At 60.9% G+C, this 25,850-nt stretch overlaps 3 protein-coding genes across 6 annotated transcripts in view; 2 read left to right on the forward strand and 1 right to left on the reverse strand.

Moving 5' to 3' along the window:
* SLC38A10 (solute carrier family 38 member 10) overlaps window positions 1–19,203 on the forward strand; it is a 30,924-nt gene extending 11,721 nt beyond the window's left edge. For 2 of the 3 annotated variants that reach the window (XM_082293838.1, XM_082293840.1), the window contains 8 exons: window positions 1,562–1,673; window positions 1,852–1,958; window positions 7,638–7,791; window positions 13,758–13,928; window positions 14,227–14,688; window positions 15,218–15,313; window positions 15,945–16,124; window positions 16,409–19,203. In XM_082293838.1, coding sequence (XP_082149964.1) covers window positions 1,562–1,673; window positions 1,852–1,958; window positions 7,638–7,791; window positions 13,758–13,928; window positions 14,227–14,688; window positions 15,218–15,313; window positions 15,945–16,124; window positions 16,409–17,556 — 2,430 coding nt within the window. In that variant the 3' untranslated portion in view covers window positions 17,557–19,203. The remainder of the gene's footprint in view (window positions 1–1,561; window positions 1,674–1,851; window positions 1,959–7,637; window positions 7,792–13,757; window positions 13,929–14,226; window positions 14,689–15,217; window positions 15,314–15,944; window positions 16,125–16,408) is intronic. The other variant, XM_082293839.1, reaches the window with a different exon arrangement.
* A 102-nt stretch (window positions 19,204–19,305) lies between these two features.
* On the reverse strand, window positions 19,306–19,926 carry NDUFAF8 (NADH:ubiquinone oxidoreductase complex assembly factor 8). Its single transcript, XM_082294276.1, has 3 exons — window positions 19,812–19,926; window positions 19,596–19,706; window positions 19,306–19,503 (listed from the first exon to the last, which is right to left on the reverse strand). Exons 1-3 carry the CDS (start codon window positions 19,890–19,892, stop codon window positions 19,483–19,485), a joined length of 213 nt encoding a protein of 70 aa, XP_082150402.1. The 5' UTR covers window positions 19,893–19,926; the 3' UTR covers window positions 19,306–19,482.
* A 282-nt stretch (window positions 19,927–20,208) lies between these two features.
* On the forward strand, window positions 20,209–24,065 carry TEPSIN (TEPSIN adaptor related protein complex 4 accessory protein). Of its 2 annotated transcripts, none has more exons than XM_082293815.1 (13): window positions 20,209–20,277; window positions 20,493–20,565; window positions 20,813–20,904; window positions 20,998–21,091; window positions 21,240–21,307; window positions 21,405–21,483; window positions 21,595–21,666; window positions 21,861–22,061; window positions 22,147–22,318; window positions 22,553–22,669; window positions 22,800–22,878; window positions 22,960–23,094; window positions 23,354–24,065. In XM_082293815.1, the coding sequence occupies exons 1-13, from the start codon at window positions 20,236–20,238 to the stop codon at window positions 23,810–23,812; spliced, it is 1,683 nt and encodes a 560-aa protein (XP_082149941.1). In that variant the 5' UTR covers window positions 20,209–20,235; the 3' UTR covers window positions 23,813–24,065. The 2 variants fall into 2 exon arrangements, with proteins under 2 accessions (XP_082149941.1, XP_082149942.1); XM_082293816.1 differs by having other exon boundaries at window positions 22,556–22,669.
* The last annotated feature ends 1,785 nt before the right edge of the window (window positions 24,066–25,850 follow it).

Raw genomic sequence — 25,850 nt, forward strand, 5'->3', positions numbered from 1 at the left:
GACAAAGCCTCAACTCCCATAAAATCCTCAGTGCCAGGGTGTGGTGACAGTGCAGCAGGGGCCTGTGGCCATCTCTAAATCCTGTTCTGCACAGTGGTTAATCCCTGGCATTTGGAGGTTTGTGTCCTCTCTGCGGAGGAGTTCCATGGGCTGAAGGGCTGGAGTTCCCAGTGTAAAGCCCGTGTCCTGTGGCTGCTACTCCCTGCTCTGCTGGGGATTCCAGCTCTGGCACAGACACATTACACAGCTCGGAGCCGAGGTGGTTCTTCCCCTCAGAAAGAGGGAGAAATGTGCTTTTGGAAGCAGCGGAGCCTCCTCATTTCCTGCTGCTCCAGCTGCCGTCCTTTTGCTGGCCAACTCATTGAGCTCAAGCTCCTGTTCCCGGCCTCAGAGCCCAGCCCAGCCCCGTTTCTTCTTGCTTCCTTGAGTGCCTGCTCATTCCTGCTCCGTTATTCTCACCCAGCACCTTTGTCAGCAGCCCTGGAGCAGCCCTTTCCCCTCCAGGTTCAGATGTCCCCTTCCTGCAGCCCCTCCCAGGCTGCGGTGCCGGCCCGGTGCAGGGGCAGGCGGTGGGAGATGGGATACAGCCCTCTCCCACACGTTCCACCTTTCCCAGGGCCAGCTCCTCAGCCAGCCTTTGTGACTGAAGCTGGTCTGTCTGCTGGAGACTGTGAGTCCCTTGTGGCAGTGGCGTGTTCTCCTCTGTGCATTGTGCGCACGGAGCGCGCCGATGGGATTCAGCAAATAACAGTAAGAGATTGTGGGAATGTTCTGAGGCCTTTGTGTATCCGCATAAATAGAAACCTCCTAGGCAGGAAATAAAACTTGAGCAATTTATAGCTCTAAATCCTGCCACTTCTGCCTGTGAGAAGCCCCCGGCTCTTTTCTCACGTTGGGAGGGCCTGAGGATGGGGGCAGACAGTCGGTGAGAGCCAGCGGGTGCAGAGGAGGAAGCGCTGGAAACACTTGGGAACACTTTGGATCTCGCCTGGGCTCAGCTCGTGGCTGGCTGGGCTCTGAAGGTGTCGCTTTGCCTTCTTCTCCCATCTGTGCAGCAGCAGAGCCGGGACCTGCCGGGTCTGCAGGGCACACTGGGGCCTCTGCCTTCCACATCTCCCACTCGAGGGGTGGGATGGGATGGGGTGGGAAGCAGAGGGCCTCTGGAATTCCTCCAGCAGCTGCCCAGCAGCACCCATCCTCCCCTGCCATCTCCCTGGGGTGTCCTCCCAGTCGGAGGAGCTGCTCCTGTGGCCTAGCTCTGCGAACATGGCCCTGCTCCCAGAGCTGCTGGGGAGCACCTCCCTAGCAAAGCCAGAGCTCTTCGCCTGTGACTGCTCCCTCCTGCTGCAGCCCTGTGCTCCCTCCTCCTGCCCTTAGCCTTGGGCTGCTCTCTGAGTCCCTGCACGGGGAGTGGGGTGCAGCTGAGGGGATCACATTCGGGATGGGCTGGAGCTGCAGGGAGCATTGCTGAGGGAATTGCTGGGGGGCTGAGGGAATTGCTGAGGGGCTGGTGACTGTGATAAAGGAGCTAAACTCTCCTCCTCCACCCTTCCCCTCCCAGCAGAAGGATGGCACCTTCGCTGCCGGGGGCTACATGCCCCCACTGCGGTTCAAAGCCCTGACTTTGGCTGTTGTGTTTGGAACCATGGTCGGAGGCATCATGATCCCTAATGGTGAGTGAGGAGCTGGGAACAAGGGCTGGCTGCTTTCTCTGGTCTCTGTTACTTGTTTTCCTGGCTGGGGTGACCAGACTCACACCCCATCCTGCCCAGGGGCTCTGGCAGCCGTCCCGTGCTGCTGCTCTGGCACTCCTGGAAAAGACCTTTGCTGACTTTTCCTCTTCTTCCCCAGTGGAAACAGTCCTGGGCCTGACAGGTGCAACCATGGGAAGCCTCATTTGTTTCATCTGCCCAGCTCTTATTTACAAGAAGATCCACAAGAATGCGCTTTGTTCACAGGTCAGTGCTGATGCTGCTTGACATCCCCCTAAGCCCTCTGCAGAGCCTGGGAACGTGCTCCATTTGGCTGCAGCAGAGAAACTGCTCAGCACCTCCTCCAGCCTCCCCCTCCAGTCTGCCCAGTACATGTGGGAGCTGTTCTGGGTGGGTGTTCATCTTAGGGATGCACAGACAGTGGCAGAGGTGCTGGCCCAAGTTGGAACACCAGCTCTTTCCGTCCTTCCAGCAGCAAGTGAAACAGTCATTTTGTGCATGAAATGCTGCTTCCAGTCCTCCTCCTGGTGGGATTCAGGTTTTGGATCCTCAGAACAGGAAATCCAGGCAGCCTGTAAAACCTTAAAGCCTCACATCCCGACCTGCCCGGGCTGGGTAAAACAAACAGGGCTCCACGATGTGGTTTGTGCTGCCGACCCTCAGCCTTCTGCTTTCAACCAAAATAATAGTAAAAAGGAACACACACATAGAGGTGTTGCTTCAGGAGTTGATTTTCTGAGGGACTGGGGTCGTTCAGAGGCTGTTAGAAGTTTAACTTTTCCTTTTGCTCCAGTTTGAATTGGCCTCCTCGGGGACTGAAACAAAGTGGCTCTTTGCTGGGCTTGATCTCTCTGCTCCTGCAAATACCGTGGGCTGAAATTAACAGGTTTGGGGGGTTTTTTTTCTAACAATAATTTAATCCACTGCCTTTTTCACAGGCCTCTGTCCCAGTCAGGACAGTGCTGGGCTGGGAATAACATTTTGGGCACAGTGCGGAGTCAGCAGGGGAGAGCAGCACGTTTTTGTGGGGCCCACAGAACTGGTGGCTTGTTCTGTGCTTAATGACTTGTGGCTTTGCAAACCTACGTGAATTTTTTAAGCAGGGTGTGGTTTTTTTCTTCCCTGTGCTTTCCCTGACACAAGGAAATAGTCCAACTTTCCAGCTTTCACTCTGAATTCTGACACTTAGCTCTGAACTTCTTTGAGTGAAACCCCGAGCAGGAGTCTGAATGCCAGCCTGGATTTTTCAGGGAAACAAAGAGCACTTTCAAGAATTGCTTTCTATTCCGGCTGAGCCGGAGCGTTTCCCTGCAGTGCCTCGAGGCTGCACTCAGGACAGGCTGAGCTCTCAGCCCGGCTGCTCGGGGTGGGACACTGGGGCCCTCACAATGCCTGACCCCAAACCCGGTCACGAGGCTGAGGGAGATGTTTGTCCTGCAGAAATCCCCACAAAGGAGGAAGGGCTTATCTAAAGCATCAGCCCCTCGAGGGGCTGGCAGCAAGCTGTCCAGCCTTCCCTGAGTGATCCATTGCCTGTCAGGTTTGCATTCCTGCTTGGAGCGAGGACACACCTGCCTGCCCGAGCCGGGCTGCTCAGCACCTCCCCACCTCCACAGCCCAACTCGGAGCCCACCCTCTCCTCCTCCCTCCAGGTCTTTGCAAAGGCTCATTTATTCTTTCCCTGGAGCTCTGTCTTTGGTCTCCTCCTTCATTCCTGCTCTCCTTTGATCAGGTGCTCCACTCCATCAAAGTCAGCTCCTGAGGAAGGTGGCAGGTGGGGGGAGAGGAGACAGCCCTGGGCTCAGCTGTCCTTCCCTTCCTGTCCCTGTCCAAACAGCGTCCATGGACGTTCTCCCTCCTTCCCTCCTTCAACTTTAGCCTCCTTCAGAGCAGCGAACCTCAGTGCCAACTTTTGCACTTCTCTGGGTTATCTTGGCTCTTGTGCTGCTGAGAACTGGCTGCTTTTATCGGGCCACTTCTGGCACCCAGCAGCATCCAGTGTCGGGCAGGTGGTGACATGGAAGGTCAGGTTTTTACAGGAGATGGTGCAAACAGAGGCTACAAATCAGGGATTTTGCACCAGAAGTAGTGAAGAGGATTTCAGGGCAAGGAGGGAAGTAGGCCAGCAAAGGGCTTCTGCTGGGGAATTGGGAATGACTGGAGATGCTGCTCGGCCAGGCTGGGCTGGGAGTGCCCTGGTTGGAAGGGTTGGGTTGGAAAGGCAGGTCCCAGAGCAGTTCAAAAGGCTGGAGTCAGGCACACAGTGCTGTGAGTGAAGCAGGGAGAGTGTTCCCTTTCTTGTGGTTAAGCATCTGTTCCTGTAAAGGTCCGCGTCCCGCTGCTCCCGGCAGCCCCGGGTTTGGCAGAGCTGCCGAAGGGCGTGTGGGGGTCTGTGAACAGAGTGTGTAACTGCCAACAGGAAGGTGTTGCCTTCCCAGTGTTGACACAAGCTTGTCCGAGAGGCCCCTCCTAGGGAGGCCGGAGTTGCTGTTGTCCCAGTTGGGGAAGAGGAGCTGCCGGAGGTCAGGAAGTGACCCCTTGGCTTGCTCCTGTGCGGGTGGAAAAGAGATTCCCTCTGCCCTTCCCTGGCAGCGCAGGGGCCAGCACACCTTCCCCAGCTGCACATCCAGGGGTACAGCCCCCCAAACACAGCATCTCCGAGGAGGGACCCGGCGGTGACCGGGGCTCTGCATTCCTTCGCCGTGACTCCGTCCCTCGGAACGCTCCATGTCCAGGAGGACGGGGATGGCGTCACGCCACACAAATGCAGCGTGTTTGCTTCCCGTGGCTGCAGGAGAAGGGCTGAGCTAATGGCTCTGCTGTGGAGAGTTGGAGTCATCTTCTGGGAGGAAGGAGGGCCGAGGGAGCGCGGCCGGCCGAGGAAATGGCCGCGTAAACTTCCTCTCCTGAATTCCCGTCCGTGCTCGGAGCGTGGCTCCTGGGAGACAGGCCCTGGCTGTGCTGACCTGCCCCAGGGCTTTCCACAGCCTCTCGCCATGTCTGCTGAGAGGGGCTTCTGCAGAAGGGTCTCTGCTCTCGGTGGGATTGCTGGCTCTGGGGGAGATCATTCCCATGGCACCAGACCTTGGCTCAGAAGTGCCCTGCAGTGCTGAGCCTCCCCTCGCTCCAGGATCTCTGGATGCTGTGGGGATTGGTGGCTCCTCTGCCTGGATGGGTTCCTTGAGCCCCCGAGTCCTTGCAGCCCTCACTCCCATCCCTTCAATTGCCTTGGTGGTCCCCTGAGCACAATCCGCCTGCTTTTCCATGTCATAAGCATCTCCATGGAATTAAGCCAAATCATGGACCTCTTTATTCTGGTCTTCAGTTGGGGAGGGGGTAGGTGAGGAGGGGCGTGCCGGGGGGAGCTGGGTGAGGGCGGCTCAGGGCCAGCCCGGCCTGTGTGCGCCTGCCACGTGTGCCCGTACCCGCTGCTCCGGGAGCTCGCAGCTGAACTCCAAATGTGCAACAATCAAAGGGGTTTCAATCCGAGGCATTTGAGCCCCTGGTTCCCCACTAAGATAAGAAACAACAAAAATCCTTTTAAAGCATTTAATGTTTTCAGCCGTTTCCTACAGTTCCCTCCTCTCCCACGTTGCTCCTGGTTCCTGTGGCACCAGAATAGATCCTCTTTGTGGAAACGCTCTTCCTCTCCACTGTTGTTTCTGGAAGGTGCCAGAACAGCCTCCCAGGCACAAAATGCATTTGTGCCGGGGCCGTGGATTGTGGGAGGGGAGGAAGTGGAGCAGCTCGAGCCCAGGGCAGCAGTGCAGGACCTGCTGACTCGGCGTTTGCCCGGGGGGTGGATGGCAGGATATCTGCTCTTTGTGCACCCCGGGCAAGGCAGGCAGCACATTCTGCTCCTGTTTCCTCTGCAGCAGCTCTAAGGTCTGGCCTCTGCTCCCTGGCCACGCTGCCCTTGATCCAGAGCTGCTCCACGTCCCGCCAGCCTTTTCCTTCTGGAGGCGTCGGGCTGTCTGCGGGGTGTGCTGGGAATGGACCCTCCGGGGTCTCCTGGGCCCAGCTCTGACCATGCTGCTCCATGTTTCTGGGCAACCTCCCTCAGCACAAGGCGGGTGAGGAAAGCATCAGCCCCTCCTCCCCCTCTGGAAGAGCCAGTGTTTTAATTCCTCTTTCCAATTTCACCTCTCCCCTTGATTTGCAGTTTTCTGGCAGCTTCCAGTGGTAGAAGTGCTCCCTGTGGCCATTCCTGGTTTTACCCACACTGAGAAGCATCTTTTTGTTGTGCTTTTTGTGGAATGGGATGTAAATCTGCACAGTGAGGATTGGGGGAAGCAGATGAGTCATGGAATCATGGAATGGTTTGGGCTGGGAGGGACCTTAAAGCTCATCTAGTTCCACCTCCTGCCATGGGCAGGGACACCTTCCACTGTCCCAGGTTGTCCAAGTGCCATCCAGCACTTCCCATGACTCATGTGGAATTTGATCCTTTTAGATCAGTTTGTCATCACATAACAAGCTGTAAAAATTCTTTTGCTGCTCATCACTTTCTCCTTTTTGAGGTAGAGAAATTCCAAGAGCCCTTCCCTCTATGGGATCCAGATTCCATCCTTCTATTTTTATCCTGTTTGATCCTAGCTTTCTAGAAATCAGGGAGTCACTTCTCAGCAGCTTGTTGAGCCCTGGGACCAGGTCTGGTGTGCGGACATGTTACCCTTGCTTTCAAAACCAAGGATTTTTGAGCAGCTCCCTGGAATCGCTGGGGGCTGTAACCAGGCCAGGCTCCTCTGTGCTCAGCCAGACCCGGGTTCATGGAGTTCTCATGCTGGGAATACCAAGGAATGAGTCTTTGCAGCAGGACTTGTGTCTGCCATATGCATTTTCCTATCCCTGTGTCCCGTCCACTCACTTTTGAGCCCTTCCAATGCAGGAGCCACCTTTCCAACAGCTTCCAGCCCCCGAAATTCCCATTCCCATGGCTCTGCACCCGAACAGGAACCTCAGCCAGGAGCAACTGCTTCTCTCTCCTCTCCTCTCCTCTCCTCTCCTCTCCTCTCCTCTCCTCTCCTCTCCTCTCCTCTCCTCTCCTCTCCTCTCCTCTCCTCTCCTCTCCTCTCCTCTCCTCTCCTCTCCTCTCCTCTCCTCTCCTCTCCTCTCCTCTCCTCTCCTCTCCTCTCCTCTCCTCTCCTCTCCTCTCCTCTCCTCTCCTCTCCTCTCCTCTCCTCTCCTCTCCTCTCCTCTCCTCTCCTCTCCTCTCCTCTCCTCTCCTCTCCTCTCCCCTCTCCTCTCCTCTCCTCTCCTCTCCTCTCCTCTCCTCTCCTCTCCTCTCCTCTCCTCTCCTCTCCTCTCCTCTCCTCTCCTCTCCTCTCCTCTCCTCTCCTCTCCTCTCCTCTCCTCTCCTCTCCTCTCCTCTCCTCTCCTCTCCTCTCCTCTCCTCTCCTCTCCTCTCCTCTCCTCTCCTCTCCTCTCCTCTCCTCTCCTCTCCTCTCCTCTCCTCTCCTCTCCTCTCCTCTCCTCTCCTCTCCTCTCCTCTCCTCTCCTCTCCTCTCCTCTCCTCTCCTCTCCTCTCCTCTCCTCTCCTCTCCTCTCCTCTCCTCTCCTCTCCTCTCCTCTCCTCTCCTCTCCTCTCCTCTCCTCTCCTCTCCTCTCCTCTCCTCTCCTCTCCTCTCCTCTCCTCTCCTCTCCTCTCCTCTCCTCTCCTCTCCTCTCCTCTCCTCTCCTCTCCTCTCCTCTCCTCTCCTCTCCTCTCCTCTCCTCTCCTCTCCTCTCCTCTCCTCTCCTCTCCTCTCCTCTCCTCTCCTCTCCTCTCCTCTCCTCTCCTCTCCTCTCCTCTCCTCTCCTCTCCTCTCCTCTCCCTGACACGTGTTGCTGCACTGAGGCCGGAATTGTGTGGAGGCACTGTGGGAATGCCGTGGGGAGCAGTCCCCTTGGTTTTCCTGTGCTAACTGTCCCTCTGGCTCTCTGCAGATTATCCTGTGGATTGGGCTGGGAATGCTGGTGATCAGCACGTACACCACTCTGTCTGCCACTGAGGACACCCCTGTGAGGATGGAAGCAGTGGGCTTGGAGCACCTGGACAGAGAGGAGAACAGAATTCACCAGGATTCGGTCAAACTTCCAGGTATGTGCTTGCTGGAGTTGGGTTTCCCAGCCCTGTTCCCAGCTTCACCTCTTAAAAAGAAGGAGAAGGGTTTTGGTTTTTTTTAAGTGTGGCGGAAGCAGGGTAATTTCCAGGCAGCTCCGTACGTCTTCCCAGATTCCTGGGGCCTTTTCCAAAGAAAAGCTGCACTTTTGTCTGCAGGAAAAGCCCGCTGTGACCTCCAGTGGTACCTTGTGACAGTGGTTCTTTTGGGAAGGGAAAGGTGGGGTGCAGGCCTGGGATCCCCTGGAGGGACAGAGCAGGGATCCCCATTTGGGATGAACACAGTGCCCGCCTGGCTGAGCGGGACTGTTCACCCCAAGGACCAGCCATCCATCACCCTCAAAGGTACAGGAATTTATGGGAACTGCCTCTTTTTTTGGTGCTGAGGATATAAATTTGGACTCAGCTTTCGCTCTGACAAAGCCTGTGATTATGCCTCAGCTTTGTTTACTGGTTCCTGTTATTTATTATTTGTTTGCTGGGGCTGCTGATGGAATTACGGCCGCTCCTCCCTTTCCCAGCTGCTCCGGAGCGAGGCTGGGGCGCGCAGGTGCCGCCTGACCCCGCGCTGCCCCTCGGCCCTGCCGCGTCCTGTTCCTTCGGTTCAGTTTTGTTTCCTTCTGCTCCTGTGGGGTTTTTTTTGTTCTTTGGAGGCCTTGAAATATCCTCGCGGAGATTGAGAGCGGAAGGGAGAAAGGGGCTGGCTCTTCTGGAGATTATCCTCCCTCCTCGTTCTTGGCCGGGTTCCTGCCCGGCAGCTTGGAGCGTCTCCCACACCGGTGCTGCTGCCGATAACATTCACTCTGGGGTTGCTCCGTGGTGGAGTTTACTTGTGGTTTACTGGTGGCTTACTCAAGGCTGTGTGTGCCTTCCCGGGCATGTGGATGCCAGTGAACTCCAAGCAAAAGATGCTCCCAATCCCTTAATGGAGCCCTCAGCAGGGCCGGGAGTAGGGATGCGATTGAATTCTTCCGTCTTGGTTAATTTTGGAGCAGTAATGGCCAAAGAACAGCTGCTCCTTTCAGGAGGAATCGCTAATGACACGTGTTCTGACTGGGAAAATAAAAAATCCCATAAAGCACGTTGTCCGCTGGAGTTTGCTGAATCTTCTCCCCTTCTCGGCGTGAGCCGGGCCGGCGGAGCGGGATGCCAGGCTCTGATCATCCGAGCGATCCCGGAGCCCGCCGGCAGCAGCTCTGAATGCTGCTGGATTAAATAATCCCACCCGGGAGGAAGGCGGGTTTACTGCTCCCGGGTCATAAACTTCCCAGGGAGGAGCCGTGCGGCTCCGAGGGAAAGCTCAGCTGTCCCCCGAGGTCCCTTTGGCAGTGGGGGCTCCATCCCCGGGGAGGAGGAAGAGGGGGGAAATGGAGCCGGGCAGAGAAGGGGGACAGGGACCTGCAGGGTGGACGTGGCGCTGCCCCGGGAGAGCCGCCGCTGCGGTTCCTTGGATCTGTGCCTCCCTGTGCCTCTGCAGGATGACGGCTTGACTAGCAATGAGAGGCGTTAAATGGTGCCCTTCATCCCCCGCCGCGGCTCCCCCTCGTCCTCACCCGCCTTGTTTTGCAGAGCAGGAGCCTGGAACGCGCCGCAGCAGCTGCATCCTGTCCTTCCAGGGGCGCAGGATGCGGGCTGGGCTGCCCCTGGCACCTGGGTGCCCTCCGGATGGGCCGTATTCCGCACTCGGGGCTGCAGGTGGGTGCTCAGCCCCTTCCCCAGGGCACGGGCTGCCTTGTGCCCCTTCCCTGGCTGCAGGGTGGTGCTGCAGGCTCCTTTCCTGGCTGGAGGGTGCTGCTCCCAGCCCTTTTCTTGGCTGGAGGGTTCTTCCAGACCCCTTCTCCCAGGTTCAAGGTGCCTCCATGCCTCTGGGACAGGGCGCTCAGCCCCTTCCCTGGGCACAGGGGTTGCTCCGTGCCCTTTCCCGGGCTGCCCCATCCAAGGCAAATTGCAGGGCCTTTCCCCAGCACTGCCTTCCCTGCCTGCCTCCCGCCTGTCAGCGTGTGAGAGGAGTTTTATTGGCCTCTTTGATGTTGTGGAGCCCAGAACTGGAGAGACTTTCATTAAAGCCCTGCCCCGTGGGCCTGGGGATTATGAATATTAGAACATTGGCCTTTTATGTGAACACGTATTGACCAGCAGCCTCGGAATCGTGTTTTTCCTAACGACACCCAAGTGCCCATTACAGCCCCAGTCTGTGGTGCTGGAGGTTTTACTGTCAGCAGCTCTTCGGGAAAGGGATAAAACCCCTTCCAGCCCCGTCCTGCCGCTCCGCGCCGCGGCTGCGCCTCTGTTAAAAGGTTGCTAAGCTGCCTCTGAAAGCTCAGGAAGGCAATTATCCATTTAAAAAAAAAAAAAAAAAAAAGCTAATTAGGCAATTTCTCTCCGTATTTAAAGCACCCTCGAGGGTCTCGGGGGGGATTAAGATTTTGTAATATTTTTCAGCTCCTTACTTGATCGTTGCTGCTTCATCTTCTCCCTGGCGTTGTGCAGTGTTGGGTAACAAAGCCCTGATTCAGGCTCCTTGTGCAAGAGCCCTTTTCCCGGTGTGCCGGGCACCGCGCTCCAGCCATCCCGGTGTCCTGTGGGATGTGCTGGGCTGTGTTACATGGATCGGGGCAAAATTTGGGGTTGCGTTTGGCGCGCGGCATCCCTGCATCCTCCATCCCCACATCCGTGTGCTTGCCCCCTAAAAGCGACCTGCCCGAGCCAGGCTGGGTTCCTGCTGGCACTCCCGGCCAGAGCAGTCCTGGAGATGTGTGGAACGTGGCTCCTGCATCCTGCTTAGCTGCAGGAACAGCTTGGCTCCACGGCGGCTCTCCCTGGTGCTTTGTGCGAGCGAGCTTTTAATAGTGCCTGTGACACAGAAAAGGAACCAGCAGCCTCTGGTAATTTGGGTTGGTTTTTACTGCTGGTGCGTCAGGAGACAACTGTGAACTAATTTCAGGGATGCCATTCCATAACCTTGTGAAATCTGGACCCGTTTCGGGGGGAGCGAGGGCTCCTGGAGGCGCAGCTGGGCCGGGGGCTCCCCAGGGAGGGCCTGTCCCTGCCCTGCTCCGGGTGCTCGGCGCGTCCGAGGGCAGCGTTTGCCCCCGGCCCTCTGCCCCGCTTGTTCGGCTCAGTTTTCCTTGGCAGGAGCTCCTGGATCTTGCTCCATATCATGCGATGAAGGAATTTGAGCAGATCTGGAACTGCACTGGCACGAGCAGGTCCTGAACCCCGCGTCCCTGGTCAGGCCTGGGGTGACTCTCTGGAGTGGGTGGTGTGTCCCGGAGCTCCCTGTGCTGTCCCTAAGGCTCCCCTGGATTGGGGGCAAGCACAGCGGGGCCCATCCTGCTGCCTCTGCCCAGGGCAGGGGCTGTGGAGGCACATTTCGGCTCCGAGAGGCTGGAAAACCGTGTGAGGAGGGATTTAGTGCCTGCCTGGGACCATTGCAACGATCCGAACCAGGAGTGGGGGGAGAAGGGAAGCTTTTAGGTTGCTAATCATGAAATTTTATGGCAGCCTAGAGAGGCTGTTGGCAAACCACAACACACCCAGGCACGCACACACACAAATCAGCTGCAGGACGCCCCGGCTTCCCCTCGTGTGAGCGGAGCTGCCGGAGAGCCGGGGGGTCAGAGCAAACCCTCCCGGTGCTGCCTCACACCCCGGCCTCTCCTTGGGAGCCAAAAAGCTTTTACAGCCTCTCAGGCCTTGCCTGTAAAGTCCAAGGCCGCTCATAAAACATGATGAGGCGCAGCGTTGCTGGAAGATGCTCCAAAGGGACCTGGAGGGCAACAAGACAGGCAGAGCCTGAGCAAAACTGTTCCCTGCAAAGCACCCGGAGCCCCAGATGGATTTCCAGGCAGCCCAAGAGGTTGTTAATTCACGCCCTCATGATGAACTTAATTTTGTCTCCCACTGAGCAAATGACGGCTTAGAGGCAGCTTGGCCTTATTGCGGCGTGGAGACTTTTGGGTTTGTGTTTTGTTTGTGTTTTGGGCTTTTCCTGCATTGTTTGCAGAGTGGGGAACGTGCCTCTGCCTGATTTATGATGGAAGCTGCCAGGGACACTCCCGGAGCAGAGCGGGGCCTCCCCCGGCCCCTCGGGCTGCCCTGGGCCCGCAGGGGGTTCACCTGCTGCTCTGGGCAGGGGAGCTGCTGGGTTTAACTCCTCCTGTTCCTGCCTGCAAGGAAACCTTCCTGCCTTCTTCCTTCTTATTTCCTCCCCTCTTCCTTTTTATTTCCCCCTCTTTCCTTTTTATTTCCCCTTGAACATCATCTCGCTGCCTCGGCTCGTTGTTCCCATCTGCTGTGGGAACAGCCCTGTCTGTGTTGGGGTTCTCTGGATCTCCGATCCTCTCTGACCAGAGCCATCTCCCGCCTCCATGAACCAATTAATGACAAACTTTCCTCCAATAGAGTAAATAATTTCTTGCATTGGGGCCAGGATTGAGCTGGGAACATCCGCAGCCGTGCCGAGCGTTCCCCTCCCCGGCCTCGGCCTCCCGCTTCCCAGGGCCCCCGGCCAGGGCTGGGCACTGGTTCCTGCAGCCCAGTTTTTCCTGAAAAGGAGGAGTGTCCTGCCCTGACTTGCTGAACCCTGGGAAGTCCCTCAATGGAGAGGGGGACCCTTGGGTACTAGACTTGAATTTCTCAGAAAATCCAAGTCCTTTTCGCCTCCCACCATCATTCCCGAAGCAAAGGAACGTGGAAAGCCGGCCAGCCCCACACACATCCCTCCTCTGGGCGTGGAGCTCCGGGCTGGAGTCCGGGTTTCTGGAGAGGCTCAAGGTCCTGCTGGCACAGATCCCTCTGGGCCAGAAGTTTGTACTTAATTTTTTGTGATTTTTTGTTGTTCTCCGCCCCCCCCCCCCCCCCAGCTCGGGCAAGGCCCACGCAGCTGAAGTTGTGGCAATCCCTTCTTTCCCATGAGTTCATCTCGTAATAAATCGCACCAGCCCTGCGGAGGGGGAGGAGAAAATGGAAAGATGTTTATAGAATTAATTCCCCAAAGGAAATCACACGGGGGAGGGCGAAGGGGGAAGAGTTGGGAATTTTTTTTCAGAGGATAGAATTTATTTTTTTTTTTTAAGTTTGTTGGATGGAAAAAAATCTGCAGAACAACTTCACTGCTGGGAAACAATTCGATTTCCTTCTCTGCTGCTCTCCACAGGAAGAGTTCACTCCCTGTGTGGGTTTTCTGCCACGCTGTGGGTGGAAGGGACCCTTCCCATTCCATGGAATGTGCAAAAGATTCCATGTGGAATACGCTGGTCATACCAGTGCTGAACACAGTGACTGGTTTGACTGGGATGTGTCTTCCAGGAACATTCCATCTCTTTGAGGGCAAGGTGGGGGGAAACTCCCCCATCTCCCTCAGGAGTTTCTCCTAATTAATGCCTGTTTAATCCCCCTCTTCAAAACTTCTGTGGGAAAAGGAAACCTCCCCACCCCTCCTCCGAGAGGCGTCTGAAGGGCTGTGGGAACACTCGGGCACTAAAAGGGGGGAAAAATCAAAATAAGAGCGGTTTTAAGATGTTTCACAGCGGGGACTGGGCTGGACCCCAGCTCGGGTTCTGGTGTTGGGGGGTTCGGGGCTGGATCCCAGCTCTGTCTCTTCCAATGCCGGAGGATCCGGGTCTGGATTCTGGCTCGGTGTCTCCTGGAGCCGGGGGTCCGGGGCAGGGAGCCGGGGGGATGCTACCATCTGGTGGCACTGGCTCGCAGCAGCAGCCGGCTCCATCCCGGCTCCATCCCAGCCACGCTTCCCTGTCGGCAGCTCCATGAAAACCCCCTACAGGGAAAACACCAGCTGACCCCGGCACAAAAGCTCCCCCAGCCCCACCGTGCTAAGGCTGGAGGGAAACCAGTGGCTGGGCTGGGTGGGTGGAGGGGGCTGGGACAGACACGGAGACTCCCAGATCCCAGACCTCATCCCTGTCCCCATCCGGTGTTTGCAGAGCAGAACCCGGTGGTGGAGGAGCCCGAGGATGACCGTGATAAACCCAAAGTGCCTGAGGAGAAGGAGGAGATGGAGCAGCCACAGATCAAGGTGCCCGTGCAGGTCGCCAAGAGGGAGGAGGAGAGAGGAAAGGTGGAAGAGAAAGTGCAGCTGGACCGTCCCGATCAAGGTAAAGGTGATCCTGGGAAAGGGAGCTGGGTTGGGAGCTGGGGATGTGAGCTGTGGGACTGTTTCAGATACAGATCCTGAACTCTGCTCCTTACCCTCCTCCCCTCAGTCCACTTCCGTGGTGGTATTGGTGGATTGAAGGTGATTTAGTGTCTGATGCTCTGGAGGCTTGTTGGGAATGTGGCCTCCAGATGAGGGAGAGAAGGCAGGGCTGGACAAGGGCAGCATGGAGCTGGGTGTAACTGGGTGTACTGGGTGTACTGGGAACCTGCTGCCTCTGACCCTGCCTGTCTGCCCAGGGATTGCCCTGCCTGTGGGGGAAGCTCATCGCCACGAGCCCCCAGTCCCACATGATGAGGTGGTCGTGGACATGGGGCGGGAGCGGGAGGAATCCAACGAGAACAAGGTGGCTCCTGGAGGAGCCAAGGACCATCTGCTGGAGGAGCCAGCCAGGCTGAAGTCCCAGAAGGAGGCACCGGGCCCAAAACAAGGGAAGGAAGTGGTTGTCGAGAACCAGCAGCGGGGAGGGACTGCCAGGCCCGTCCCAAATCTGCAGAAGGTCCCGGAGGCAGCGGTGCAGCAGGGTGGAAGGCCGCCCTACAAGGATCTGGAGCCAGGGAAAGCCAGGCTGGAAGGCAAGGCACAGGTGGCCGTGCCAGACGGTGACACCGCCGAGGCTGCTGACCGGGAAAAGTCACAGCTCCAGCTCCCCAGGAAAGCAGAGGAGGCTGAAAAGTCCATGGAGAAGGAAGCAGACCCTGGTAAGCTCCTTCCATGTCAGTTCATCTGAGCAAGCTCTTCTGGGCCTGTAATCCCCCTGGAGACGGGACAATTTGGTCATTCCCATCTCCATCCCGGTGCTTCCTTTTAACTCCACGAGTGGAGCACGTGAGTGTGCACAGCCCCTCTGGCAGCTGCTGCGGGAAAGGAGGAATCTGGTGGCTTTGACAGCTACTGCAAGAGCTGTCAAACAGTTGTTCGCTACCCGCCAGAATGTCAGGTGCCGTGCTGTTCCTGCACGGCTCCCAAATCACCGGGGACACGGAGCCGGGAGATCTTGACAGGGAACACATTGCCAAGTGCCCATCTAAAACCCAGTTAGAGCTGTTCTTGCATGTTAATTGGCCGAGGTAGTTAGTGCTGGCTCGCTGCCACCAGGCATGGGATTGTTAAATATTGGGTTTATTACTTCCCTCGCAGCCGTCGGGTTGGATACAAATGGTGCCGGACGACGCGGAGGCGTTTTAGGGAACATCTGCACTGACAGCAAAGCTCTGTCGTCCTTTGCAGGTGAAAAGCAGGAGCTGCCCCTCCCAGAGAGAGCAGAACCGCTGGAGAACCGCAACACTGAGGAGAAACAGGAGAAGGTGGAGACCAAGCTGGGGGGTGAGCGTGTGTCCCAGAGCGTGCGGGGCGGGGGCACCCGCATCCCCCTGGATCTCTCTCTTTTGCAGGACGGTGTCTTGAGGCCACAGTCCCTGCTACAGCGGCAGCAGGTGGTGCCTGTCCCACCTCTGGCACACCTGGCAGGGCTACTTGGGGACCGGAATCATGCTGGCACCTGGGCCCGGCTGCTCCCTGGTGTCAGAGCCCTGGGAAGAGGGAGACAGGAGTGAAACCGCTCCGGCAGCATGGTGGGAGGGGCGTGGGCAGGGGCACATGGGGACACCTGAGTACAGCACAGGGAAAAGCCCAGTTTGCTCCTTCCCCTCAAGGCTCCGGCTGCTCTGTCCCTGGGGCGTCGGAGCTGGAGCTGCAAAGCCCTTCCTCAGGCTGAGCTCCTCCCTCCAACCTCTGCCTGGCAAGGGGGGGGTTGGAGCCTGAGCTTGGACTTGTGTGCAAGGCCCTTGCTCTCATGCCATCCTCTTCCAGCTTCCTTCTCTGTCTTCTGGCAGGGTTTGTGGAGTTGGATCTTCCTGCCAAGGAGAGCCCCTGCAGCCCATCCAGAGCTGACATGATTTCTGAGGGCTTTGGGTCACAGAGGTTTTATTTCCTCTCTCTTTTTCCCCTTTTCCAGAAGCAGGGCCAGCAAAACTGCTGGACCACAATGTGCTGCTGCAGGTGATCAAGGAGCAGCAGGTGCAGCACAAGCAGCTCCTGGACCAGCAGGCAAAGCTGCTGGCGGTGATCGAGGAGCAGCACAAGGAGATCCACCAGCAGCGACAGGAGGAGGGGGCAGAGGAGAAGCCAAAGCCAGGTAAGGACATGGCTGGGGAGCAGGACCCCTCTGTGGGGTGCTCAGGGCTCAGAGCGTCTCTAAAATCAGGCTGGGAGAGATCTGCATTCCTTTGGCACATGGCAAAGTCCACTGCACAGCCATTTCTGGCTTTGGAGGTGGGGATGCAGCCCCGAGCATAGGGATAACGCCCCACAGCTCTGCTCGTCCTCCCGTGTGGCCTCATCTCGTGTTGCACAGAATGTGGTGGCAGGAGAAGGGAATGTCCTGAGCAAACCCTTTTCCATGTCGGTTTTGTCCCGCAGCGGAAGCGCAGCCGGAGCCTGCTGTGCCCCTGTCCAGGAGCAGGGAGGACGAGGGGCTCGGAGCCAAGGGAGACACGGCCGGGAAGCCGCTGAGCAAGGAGCAGACGGAGCAGCGCCTGGGCCAGCAGCCCCCTGATTCCACCAAGCAGCAGAGGGACATTGTGGGGAGGCTGGAAGAGGCTGGGCACAGGCGTGACATTCCTGTGGTGCCTCCCAAGGAGTGGAAGGTGCCGCTGCAGGAGAATGACAGAGCCGTTAAGAATCCTGCGGAGAACCGGGATCCCCTCCACGGGGATGCCCAGCGTGTTCCAGCAGCCAGAAATCACCTGGAGAAAAAGCCCTTGGCAGAGGATTTGGGAGGAGAACGTGAAGCCAAAGCTGGAAGAGATGTCCACGAGAAGAAGAATTTCCTGAAAGCCGTGGAAGCAGCTACAGCTCCCATCCAAAGAGAACAGCCGGGGGCTGCCAAAGTTCAGGGAGTAGCAGGAAAGAGTTTGGAAAGAGACTCAGGAATAGACCTTCAAGCCAAAGCTCTGAGTCAGGTGGAGCCCAAGGACCTGGCAGTGGTGCCGGACTCTTCCAGTAACAGGAATGTGGCAGTGAGGGAGCAGCACCCCCGGGAGCGGGAGCGGCGGAGAGGGGCGGAGGCCGAGGGAGCGGGCGGGTTGCAGCGGGGCCCGCCTGGCCATGGGCACAGGCAGGAGGAGGATCCCCGGGAGGAGCCGCGGGGCCGGCAGGGCCGTGGGGATGGGGGTCCCTCCAACGGCGCCGACAGGAAACCCGGCCCTCAGGATGCTCCAGCGCCGAAGCCCGAGAACAGAGCGGCCACCCCCGGGGATCCACAGCAGCCGGAGCGCGACGTCAAACCCAACCGGGACCTGAAGCTGCAGGGGGGCCTGGACCTGCGCCGCAGGAGACGGGACCTGCTGCCTCCCGACCAGGAGGAGGAGGAGGAGGAGGAGGAGGAGGAGGAGGCGGCTGCCCCGGGAGCCGGGGGGGTCCTGATCGGCCTGAACCCCCTCCCCGATGTGAAGGTGAACGACCTGCGGAGCGCGCTGGAGACGCGGCTGAGCCGGGTGGCCGAGGGCGCGCAGCACCTGGTGCGCAGCCGCCACATCCAGCAGGTGACACAGGACAGGAGCCCGTGACGTGGCTGTGGCCGTGCTCCACAGGGAAGGCTCAGGCTCACCAGTGGATTTTGGGCCGTTGCTCAGGCATGGAGAGATCTAAGCAGCACTTTGCTGGACGCAGCGCTCGGATCCACAGGATCTCCTTGGATCCCTGAGCACCATCCTGGGGGCTTCCACAGCGGCACCCCCAGCGTGTGCCTGCAGGTGGCCGAGGGGATGGCGACACTGGAAGCAACATTCCTGCTGTCCCCTGCCTTCCCGAGCTGCCATACATCTCGGCTCCCTGCCAGGCCGCTGCTCCAAGGGCTCCAAGGACCTTTTCCAGCATCTCATCCATATCAAATTGCCTTCTCCAACCATCTCCCAACTCCTCTCAGAACCGGGAAGGGGCTCCATCGCCCCGGCTGTGCCGAGGGGACCTGGGATCCACACCTCGGGAAGGACTTTACCCCAGAGAGCTGTGAGCTGACCAATGCTCCAGTGTTGCATCGGGAGCAGAGCCTCACGTGTTTGGGACACAGTGGTGGTTTAGGAACCTCATTTAGTAGAAATGCTGCCTTAACCGGGCACAACTCCTGCCGTTGTGCTGCCTCTCTCCCAGGGATGGGATTTCTTGGCCACGCACTGGAATCACACGGAGCTCTGCTCCCGCTGCCCTCCCCGGGTGCTCCTCTCCGTGCTCTCCAGCTCCACTTCCCCTCTCCAAAGTGCTTTAAGAAGCTCAACTTCCCCCCCGACCCTTCCCAACCCAGCTTGATTCTTCTGCTGGAGGTGAGTAGTTTGGGAACAAACGTGGCAGAGCCAGGTGGATCCAGGGGCTCGGCTCATGCACACCTACCTCTTCCTGTGTTCCGTGTGCTCTTCCCAGCCTCCCCCCACCCTGTTCTGCATCCAGACAGGTCCCTGCTCCACCTCTGGAAATTTGTTTGGTGAGTGAGGAAGGGAAGAGCTTCCCCAAGAGCTCTGTGTTGTTTCAGGCTCCCAGTGATTCATCCCGTGGGTTTTTTGGGTTTTGTGTTTTTACATCCTGACCGGTGAATGTACGGAATCCAATCCCAAAGCTCTCCCTAGACGGGCTGAGAATTTCCAGCCTGGAGCCCTCAGACCTCATCACTGTGGTGGGTTTTATTTCCCGACCTCCAAATGTCTTTGGCGACCTCGAGTCTGTGTCCAGTGGGACCCTGCAGAGCTGGGACGGGGTGGGACTGCCCCTGCCTGGTGCTCCCACGATGTCACAACCCAGAGCCACAGGGAAGTGGCCTCGGGAGTCCTTTGGGAAGAGCCCCCGGAACACTGTGGCCTTAAACCCCCTGAACATCCCAACGAGCTTCTCCATTAACGCTGTCGTCAAGCACAAGCACCACGGCCGAGAGCCCCGGAGCCGCTCCAAGAGGCAGGGATGGGCTCTGGAGCTCGGCTCCAGGTCTGCCCTGGGGAGATGGATCCGGGCTGTGGCACCAAGCAGCCTTCCTGAAGTGAGAAGGAGCCAGAGCCCGATCGGCTCCTTCATCCCCTTTGCCGCCGGCTCCTGCGCCGCGGGGTCAGACCCGCCTGTTTGTTGTTCTCCGTGTGAACATAAGGGACCAAAGATGCTCCTGAAATTCCTGCTCGTGGGAATGGCGTGGGCACCCCGAGCTGGGCTGGAAGCTGGCGGGAGCTGCCTTGTCCCGCCGGGAACGGCTCCCCCGGGGCGGGTGGAACGCTGGGAGAGAAAGCCCGGAGCGCGGGTTGAGCCCATCAATAAAATAAGCTGAAGCATTCTGATCTGAATTCCTCTTTTTTAATAAATAAAAATCGATCTGTGATCCTCACCCAGCCCGGGGCTGGAGCCGGGGAGGGGGTGGCAGCCGGGGAGGCCGCGGGGGCTCCGTCATTTGAGGACAAACCGGTGGGTTTGAGGGTTTTATTACCCCCGAACGTCTCCAGGCGGGGGCGGCTCCGGGGTCACTTCGGTGTCGCCTTTGCCTGCAAAGAGCCGCGGTCAGGACGGGCCTTGGCCGCCCCCCTCCGCCGGCAGCGGGATCGGATCTGGGACGGGGACTGGGACAGAGACGTACCGCGCGAGCGAAGCATTCCCGCAGCGCCTGGAACTCTTCCAGGCACGCGTCCCGCCGCAGCTCCGCCGGCCCGGCCGCCGCCGCCGCCACGCACCGCCCGTAGGCCGCGGCCTGCGGGAATCACACGGGACGGGAGCGGGAGCCGCCGGGAGCCGCCGACCCCGGAGCCGACCCCGGAGCCGGCCCCTGCAGCCGCCCTGCGCCCCCCGGCCCCACCTGGTCCCCGCAGGCCGCCAGCGCCGCCGGGAAGCGCCGCAGCCGCGCCCGCGCCCGCAGCCACACACCGCGCCCCGACATCGCCTCACCGCACGGGCGCCGCCATGCCCGGGCGGCCGCGATTGGCTGCCCACCCCGCTCGTCACACGCCGCGCTCTTCTATTGGGCGGCAGCTCCTCGAACCGGGCCGCTTCTGATTGGCCGCTCGGCACGGGCGGCTCTGATTGGCGGAAATGCCGGTTGTTTACTTCCCGCCTCCTTCGGGCGTCAATCCCGTGGGGCCCTTCCGGCTGGATCCCCGCCCCCTCTCGCCGATGATTGGTTGAGCGGCAGAACCTCGCCCTCTGATTGGTGCAGAACAGCTTCCGGGGGGCGGTGCCCTGACGCCGCTGCGGGGCCGGGCAGGGCCGGTGCCGGCAGTGTCATGGCGGCGCCGCTGCGGGACCGGCTGAGTTTCCTGAGCCGGGTACGGACGGGGGGTCTTGGGGGGTGGGAGGGGGCTGCAGGGGGCGTGACGTCACTGCCCACCCGCGATGTCATCGCTGCACCCCCCGACGGGCTCCTACCGCGGCCTCACACAGCCCTGACGGGGCCGGGCCTGCCCCTGGGCCTCGGTCCAGTCCCCGCCACCGGGGTCCGGGTCGGGTCCGCCCCCTCTCACGCCACCCCCTCCTCCTCCAGCTGCCGGTGTTGCTGAGAGGCACAGCCGACGACGACACCCCCTGCCCTGGGTACCTGTTCGAGGAGATTGCCAGTATCCTTCGGGGAGCCGGGAGGGGCCCCGGGCAGGGGTTTCCCCGGGCAGGGAGGGGGTCCCGGGACAGGGGGAGTTCCCCGGGGCTGCTCCAGGCCGCGGTGGGCGCTGGAGGTCTGCGGGGCTGGTTGTGGGCAGCTGTGGTACTATGGGCCCTGGCTGGGACCCTGTGGAGGGGCTGAGTTCCTGGCACTCAGGGGGCTGCTGGTGCCCTCCGGTCCCGGCTGGATCCCTAACCCGTCCCTAGAGATCTCCCACGAGTCCCCCGGGAGCAGCCAGTGCCTGCTGGAGCATCTCCTCACACGGCTGCAGAGCAGCTCCTGCCACGTCAAGTTGAAGGTGGGTCCGTGCTGGGAGCACTGGGAGGGTGATGGGATGGAACCCCCCGCTCCAGGGAGGGCAGCTGTGACTTGTCCTTGTCCCCCGAACCAGGTGCTGAAGATTCTGCTGCACACCTGCTCCCAGGGCTCCCCCCAGTTCGTCCTACAGCTGAAGAGGAACGCCAACTTCATCCGGGAGGCCGCGGGTAATGGGCTGGGGGCACTTGGGAGAGCAGGAACAGCCCCATGGAGGGCTGGAGACCTCAGAAGGGCTCCTGCTGCGGGGGCTGTGCCAGGAGCAGGGTCCTACCCCACCTGGGAGCATCCCCCATGCTCCCCTCTGTGTGTCTGCAGTGTTCTCCGGGCCCCCAGACCCCCTCCACGGCAACAGCTTGAACCAGAAGGTGCGGGCTGCCGCACAGGTGAGTGCTGGAGGGACAGGGCAGCCCCCAGCCCCCTCCTCTGGGGACTCCGGGGTTCCCAGCGCTGCCCACGCTCCTCTCTCTCTCAATCCCGCAGGATTTGGCCACCATTCTGTTCTCGGATGCGCCGCTGCCGCAGCCCCTGGCAGTGCCTGCCCGGCCCCCGGCCCCTGCCGGTGAGCGCAGCCCCCCCGGGACGGGCCCTCGGTCAGGGGGGCAGGGAAACAGCAGGAAAGGGGAACCCTGAGTGCCTGTGCTCCCTCTGACATTCCCTGTTTCTCCCCCAGGGATGGGCTCCAGCCCCAGCCCCTGTGGCTCCCTGCAGGGATTCGGCTTCAGCAGTGACAAAAGCGGCTCCGGTGAGTCCTGGCCGGGCCCTCACCGAGTCCTTTCCCACTGGGAGCTGGGGCAGGGCCATGGGGGTCACTCTGTGCCTCGTCCTCTGAGCTGCCAGAGTTCCCTCACCCCCCTTTCCCAGCCTGGAGCCCAGTGTTGGGGTGATCCCCATGGGGCTGGGCTCCCGGAATTCTCCCAACATCCCAGCCCCTCGCAGCTTCCACAGGGGAGGCCCTGCTGAGCAGCCTCCAGCGAGCAGCCGAGGCCGTGGCCCAGGCCGTGCTCCCGGCGCCGGGGGGGCCCCGGCGGCTCCGTGGGGATCTCCCCGAGGACACCTACGAGCCCGTCCGAGCCCCATCCCCAGCCAGCAGCCCGGCCATGCCACCCCCGGCTCCTCCCACGCCACGCGGATCCCGAGGTGGGTCCTGCCGGAGCAGCCAGGACAATCTGGGGGGTCCCCACGCGTCCTGGGGGGTTTCAGCTCAGCACCACTGTCCCTGCAGTGAGCCACCAGCCGGGGCTGGCTGGGGGTGGCTGGGAGGAGGCGGACAGCGGGCACAGCTCCCGGGAATCCTCGCAGGGCAACGAGCAGAGCCGCACCTCGGACTCCGGCAGCAAATCCGGCAGCGACAGCCACTCTGGGGCCAGCCGGGAGCTGAGCCACGGGGCTGACAGGTGAGAGGGGCCCGGGGGGCTGCCCTGCCCTGGGACTGTCCCAGGTGCGTCCCCAGGAGCGCTGCCCTCGTTTCCACACTGCTAATCCAGAGTGTGTGCCTCCCGGGATGTTCGTCCTGCCAGGCATGGGTGGGCAGAGCTGCTCCGGGTGGGGGTCCCTGTCTGTCGGGGGCTGTGCAGGGCCCCCAGCAGGAGTAAGCAAGTGGCCCCTGCCCCCACGAGGTGTGTCCCCAGCAGGGTGGACGCTGACAGCCCGGGTGACTGCCGGCGGGAGCTGAGCCTGGTGTCGGGACTGATGCGCGGGGCCAGGGTCTTCCTCACCAGGGAGGAAGCTCAGCACTTCCTCAAGGAGTAAGTGACGGAGGCAGGTGCTCTTTGGGGCTGTGGGGGCTTCTGGGGGGCAACCTGAGTTCTTCCCTGGCTACCTGGGCCTGCACCCCCGGGATGGGAAGGGGCTGCGGTGACCCCCATCCCTGTGCAGGTGTGGGCTCCTGAACTGTGAGGTGGTGCTGGAGCTGCTGGGCCGGGCGCTGGAGGATCCCAGTGACAGCGTCCGCATGGTGAGCACAGGGGGCTCCCCGGGGAGGGCTGGGGGATGTTTGGGGGCCTGCCTGGCTCAGCCACGCTCCCTGTTCCCACAGAGGTCCATGTGTGCCATCTCTGCCCTCGGCTGCTCCGACCTGCTCTCCCCGGAGCAGATCTTCACCGTGACCCGGCAGCGCCTGCAGCACCTCAGCCAAGGCAGCCCTGGGCCTGTGGCCAACCGAGCAACAAAGGTGACTCTGGGGACAGCCCCAGGGTTGGGGGCTCCTGGGATGGGTTTGACAGCCCTTGGGGGACACACAGCTCTTGGGAATGGCTGCGTGTATGTCCCAGAGGGGTGGGATCTTTCCCAGGAGCGGGGAGCCTGGGTGGGGTGATGCTCCCTCTGAGCCCTGGGAGGGGACACTGGGGACAGTCCCTCTGCCTGGGAAAAGGTGCCAGGGCCAAGCCCCTTTCCCGAGCCGCCCTCACTCCGCCCATCCCCTGTCCCAGATGCTGCGGCAGTTCGAGGCCCTGTGCCGGGCCCAGCCCTCCCCGAGGGCCCCACGCCCGCCCTCAGCCCCCTCGGTGGGCTCGGCCGAGGACCTGCTCGTGGACATCCCGGCCCTGGCACGCGAGAGCTTCCTGACCCCCCTGAGCCCGGCCCCGACCCCTGCGGCCCCCACGGCCCCCGCTGAGGAGCCGGGGGTGGGATCGGAGCCCCCCGGGCAGCCCGGGGCCGCGGTGCCGGCCTGTCCCTGCGAGCAGGACGGGGGGAGCAGGCTGGCAGGGCACACGGCGGCCCCCAGCCTGTCCCTGTTCGCCGGCATGGAGCTGGTGGCCCGTCCCGGCGCGGTGCTCCGGCCACACTCACCGCCGGTGGAGCCACAGACACCGTCCCAGCCCCAAGATGGGGGGACAGACATGGAGGGCACCCGGCAGCCATCGGCCTTCGCCTTCCTCAACATGTAGCTGCTGTCGGGCCCCGGGGGCTGGGGGGCTGTGCCCCCCTCCCTGCGGGGCCTGCGCTGTCCTGGTGCCTCAGGGGGACACGGGCTGTGAAATGGCCGCAGGGGCCAGGGCTTCCATCAGGGGACAATGCCCCTCTTGCTGTCTGTGGTGTTCCAGGGCAGGCAGAGGGGTACGACCTCTTGCTCCTCTGAGCCGGACGGGGGTGTGGGACCCGCTGGGACTGAGCTGGGGGTGTTTTGGGGACCCCAGCACGGCCATGAGCGCTCTTGGGTGGCCCCCAGCTCCAGCCTGGGCTCTGTGGGGGTGGGGTGGGAGAAGGCACCGTCCCCATGGGGCTGGGACCCACCAATAAACCCCCACTCGGGTCTGGGAATGTGTGGCTTCTTCCTGCGCCGCTGATGGAGCCTGGCCCATGGCTCCTCCTGGCCCGCAGCCCCACATTTTCCTATAGCCCCATGGCCACCCAACAGCCCCACAGCTTTCCCCTTACCCCACTGTTCTCCCCCACCCCACGGCCCCTCTAGTAGCCCCATGGTTTCCCCTCTTCCTCCCAGCTCTCCCCTTACCCCAGAACCCCCTAACAGCTCCACTTTTTCCCATGGCCCCCCAGTACTCCCATGACCCCTCCCTGCCCCATAGTTTCCCCTCTCCAACCCACCTCCCTCAATAGCCCTATGACTCCCCCATCTTCCACGGCTCCCCCCTCCCCATAGCTCCCCACTAGCCCCAGTCCTCCTCTCAGCTCCCCAATATTTCCATTTTCCCCCCAGAAACCCCATGACGCCCCCCGCCCACGTGGGCCAAGCCCCGCCCATTTCCCCCGCCTTCCGAAGCCACGCCCCTCTCCTTCCTCTCACCCCATTGGCTCACTCCCGCTAAGCCCCGCCCCCCACCGCCAGCCGCGCCCCCGCCTCTATCCCTCCTTGTTCCCGCCCCCTTTCTCCGCCTCAGCCAATCGCGTCTCTTCCCCCGCCCTTCCCTCCCTTCCCATTGGTCGCTCGCCGCCGGCCCCGCCCGGTGGCTGTGGCCGGAGCGCGGCCGTAGGTGAGGGGCTGGGGGCGTTTAATGGCGGCCGAGCGGGGGCCGGGGCAGCGCAGGGAGTTCCAGGGGGAGCTGGGACAGGGACGGGGCGTCGCTCTCGGCATCGTCCCCGGAGCGAGGGGGGTCTCACCCGCGTGTGGGTGCGTGGGGCCCATTGCCGTGGTCGTGAGGGGTTGGGATCTGGCGATTTGGGGCTTGGGAGAGCTTTGAGAGGGTTTGGGGTCTGGGCTGGGGGTCTGCGGGGATTGGGAGTTGGGGGGTTCTGAAAGAGTCTGGGTCATGAGGGGCTTGGGGCCTGGGGATATGGGCTGGGGTCGTGGGGTGCTTGGGCCTGGGTGTACTGGGGGTCCTGGGGAGGGGTCTGGGGCTTGGGGGGCTCTTGGTGGAGGTCTGGGACTTGGGGGGCTTGGGGCCTGGGGATGGGTGTCCTAGGAGGTCTTGGGGGCATCTGTGCACTGGGAGCTTGGGCTTGCACCTGTGGCTGGGGTTCTGGGCCTTGGCAGTGGGGGAATTTTTGGGGTCTGGGTTTTGGGAGCTTAGAGGAATAGGTGAGCGACCTGGGTGATCCTGAGGGGCTCAGGGATTTGGGAGCTTAGGGGCCAGCGCTTGCCTCTGGGTCATAGGGGGGCTTGGGGCCGTGGGGCTTCAGAGCTAGGGAGTCTGAGCTTCAGGGCTTTGAGGGGCTCAGGGTGCTGTGCTGGGCCTGGGCTCCTGAGCCCTGCTTTCCTGCCGTGAGCCCAGCGGTTTCCATGAGAGCCGTTTGTTTCCCCAGGCTGTGGAGCCAGAGGCATTGCCAAGGGCTTTGGTGGAGCCCTGAGAGGGGAAGCCAGGGCTGCCAGGGGAGCGGGTTTAGGGGCAGTGTGGGTAATAAATGTAAAGAAAAAAGTGATGTGGTCTTTTCCTGGCTCAGCAATGGGGCTGGGGAAATGCAGAGGGGAAAAGGTGGGAATGTGCTGCCGTGAGCTGGGAGGGGGCCCAGCCCTCCCTGTGCCCCCTG

The sequence above is a fragment of the Coloeus monedula genome (assembly GCF_965178545.1).
Source record: "Coloeus monedula genome assembly, chromosome: 19".
Lineage (NCBI taxonomy): Eukaryota > Metazoa > Chordata > Aves > Passeriformes > Corvidae > Coloeus > Coloeus monedula.

What these genes read in the sequence shown, in the direction of transcription:
- NDUFAF8 (XM_082294276.1), bottom strand. Translation starts at nt 19,892, where the DNA reads ATGTCGGGGCGCGGTGTGTGGCTGCGGGCGCGGGCGCGGCTGCGGCGC. An exon ending in TGGCGGCCTGCGGGGACCAG is followed by an intron (nt 19,707 to 19,811) that starts GTGGGGCCGGGG and finishes TGATTCCCGCAG; the next exon opens with GCCGCGGCCTACGGGCGGTG. An exon ending in GGGAATGCTTCGCTCGCGCG is followed by an intron (nt 19,504 to 19,595) that starts GTACGTCTCTGT and finishes GGCTCTTTGCAG; the next exon opens with GCAAAGGCGACACCGAAGTG.
- TEPSIN (XM_082293815.1), top strand. Translation starts at nt 20,236, where the DNA reads ATGGCGGCGCCGCTGCGGGACCGGCTGAGTTTCCTGAGCCGG. An exon ending in CCTGCCACGTCAAGTTGAAG is followed by an intron (nt 20,905 to 20,997) that starts GTGGGTCCGTGC and finishes CCCCCGAACCAG; the next exon opens with GTGCTGAAGATTCTGCTGCA. An exon ending in CCAGTGACAGCGTCCGCATG is followed by an intron (nt 22,879 to 22,959) that starts GTGAGCACAGGG and finishes CTGTTCCCACAG; the next exon opens with AGGTCCATGTGTGCCATCTC.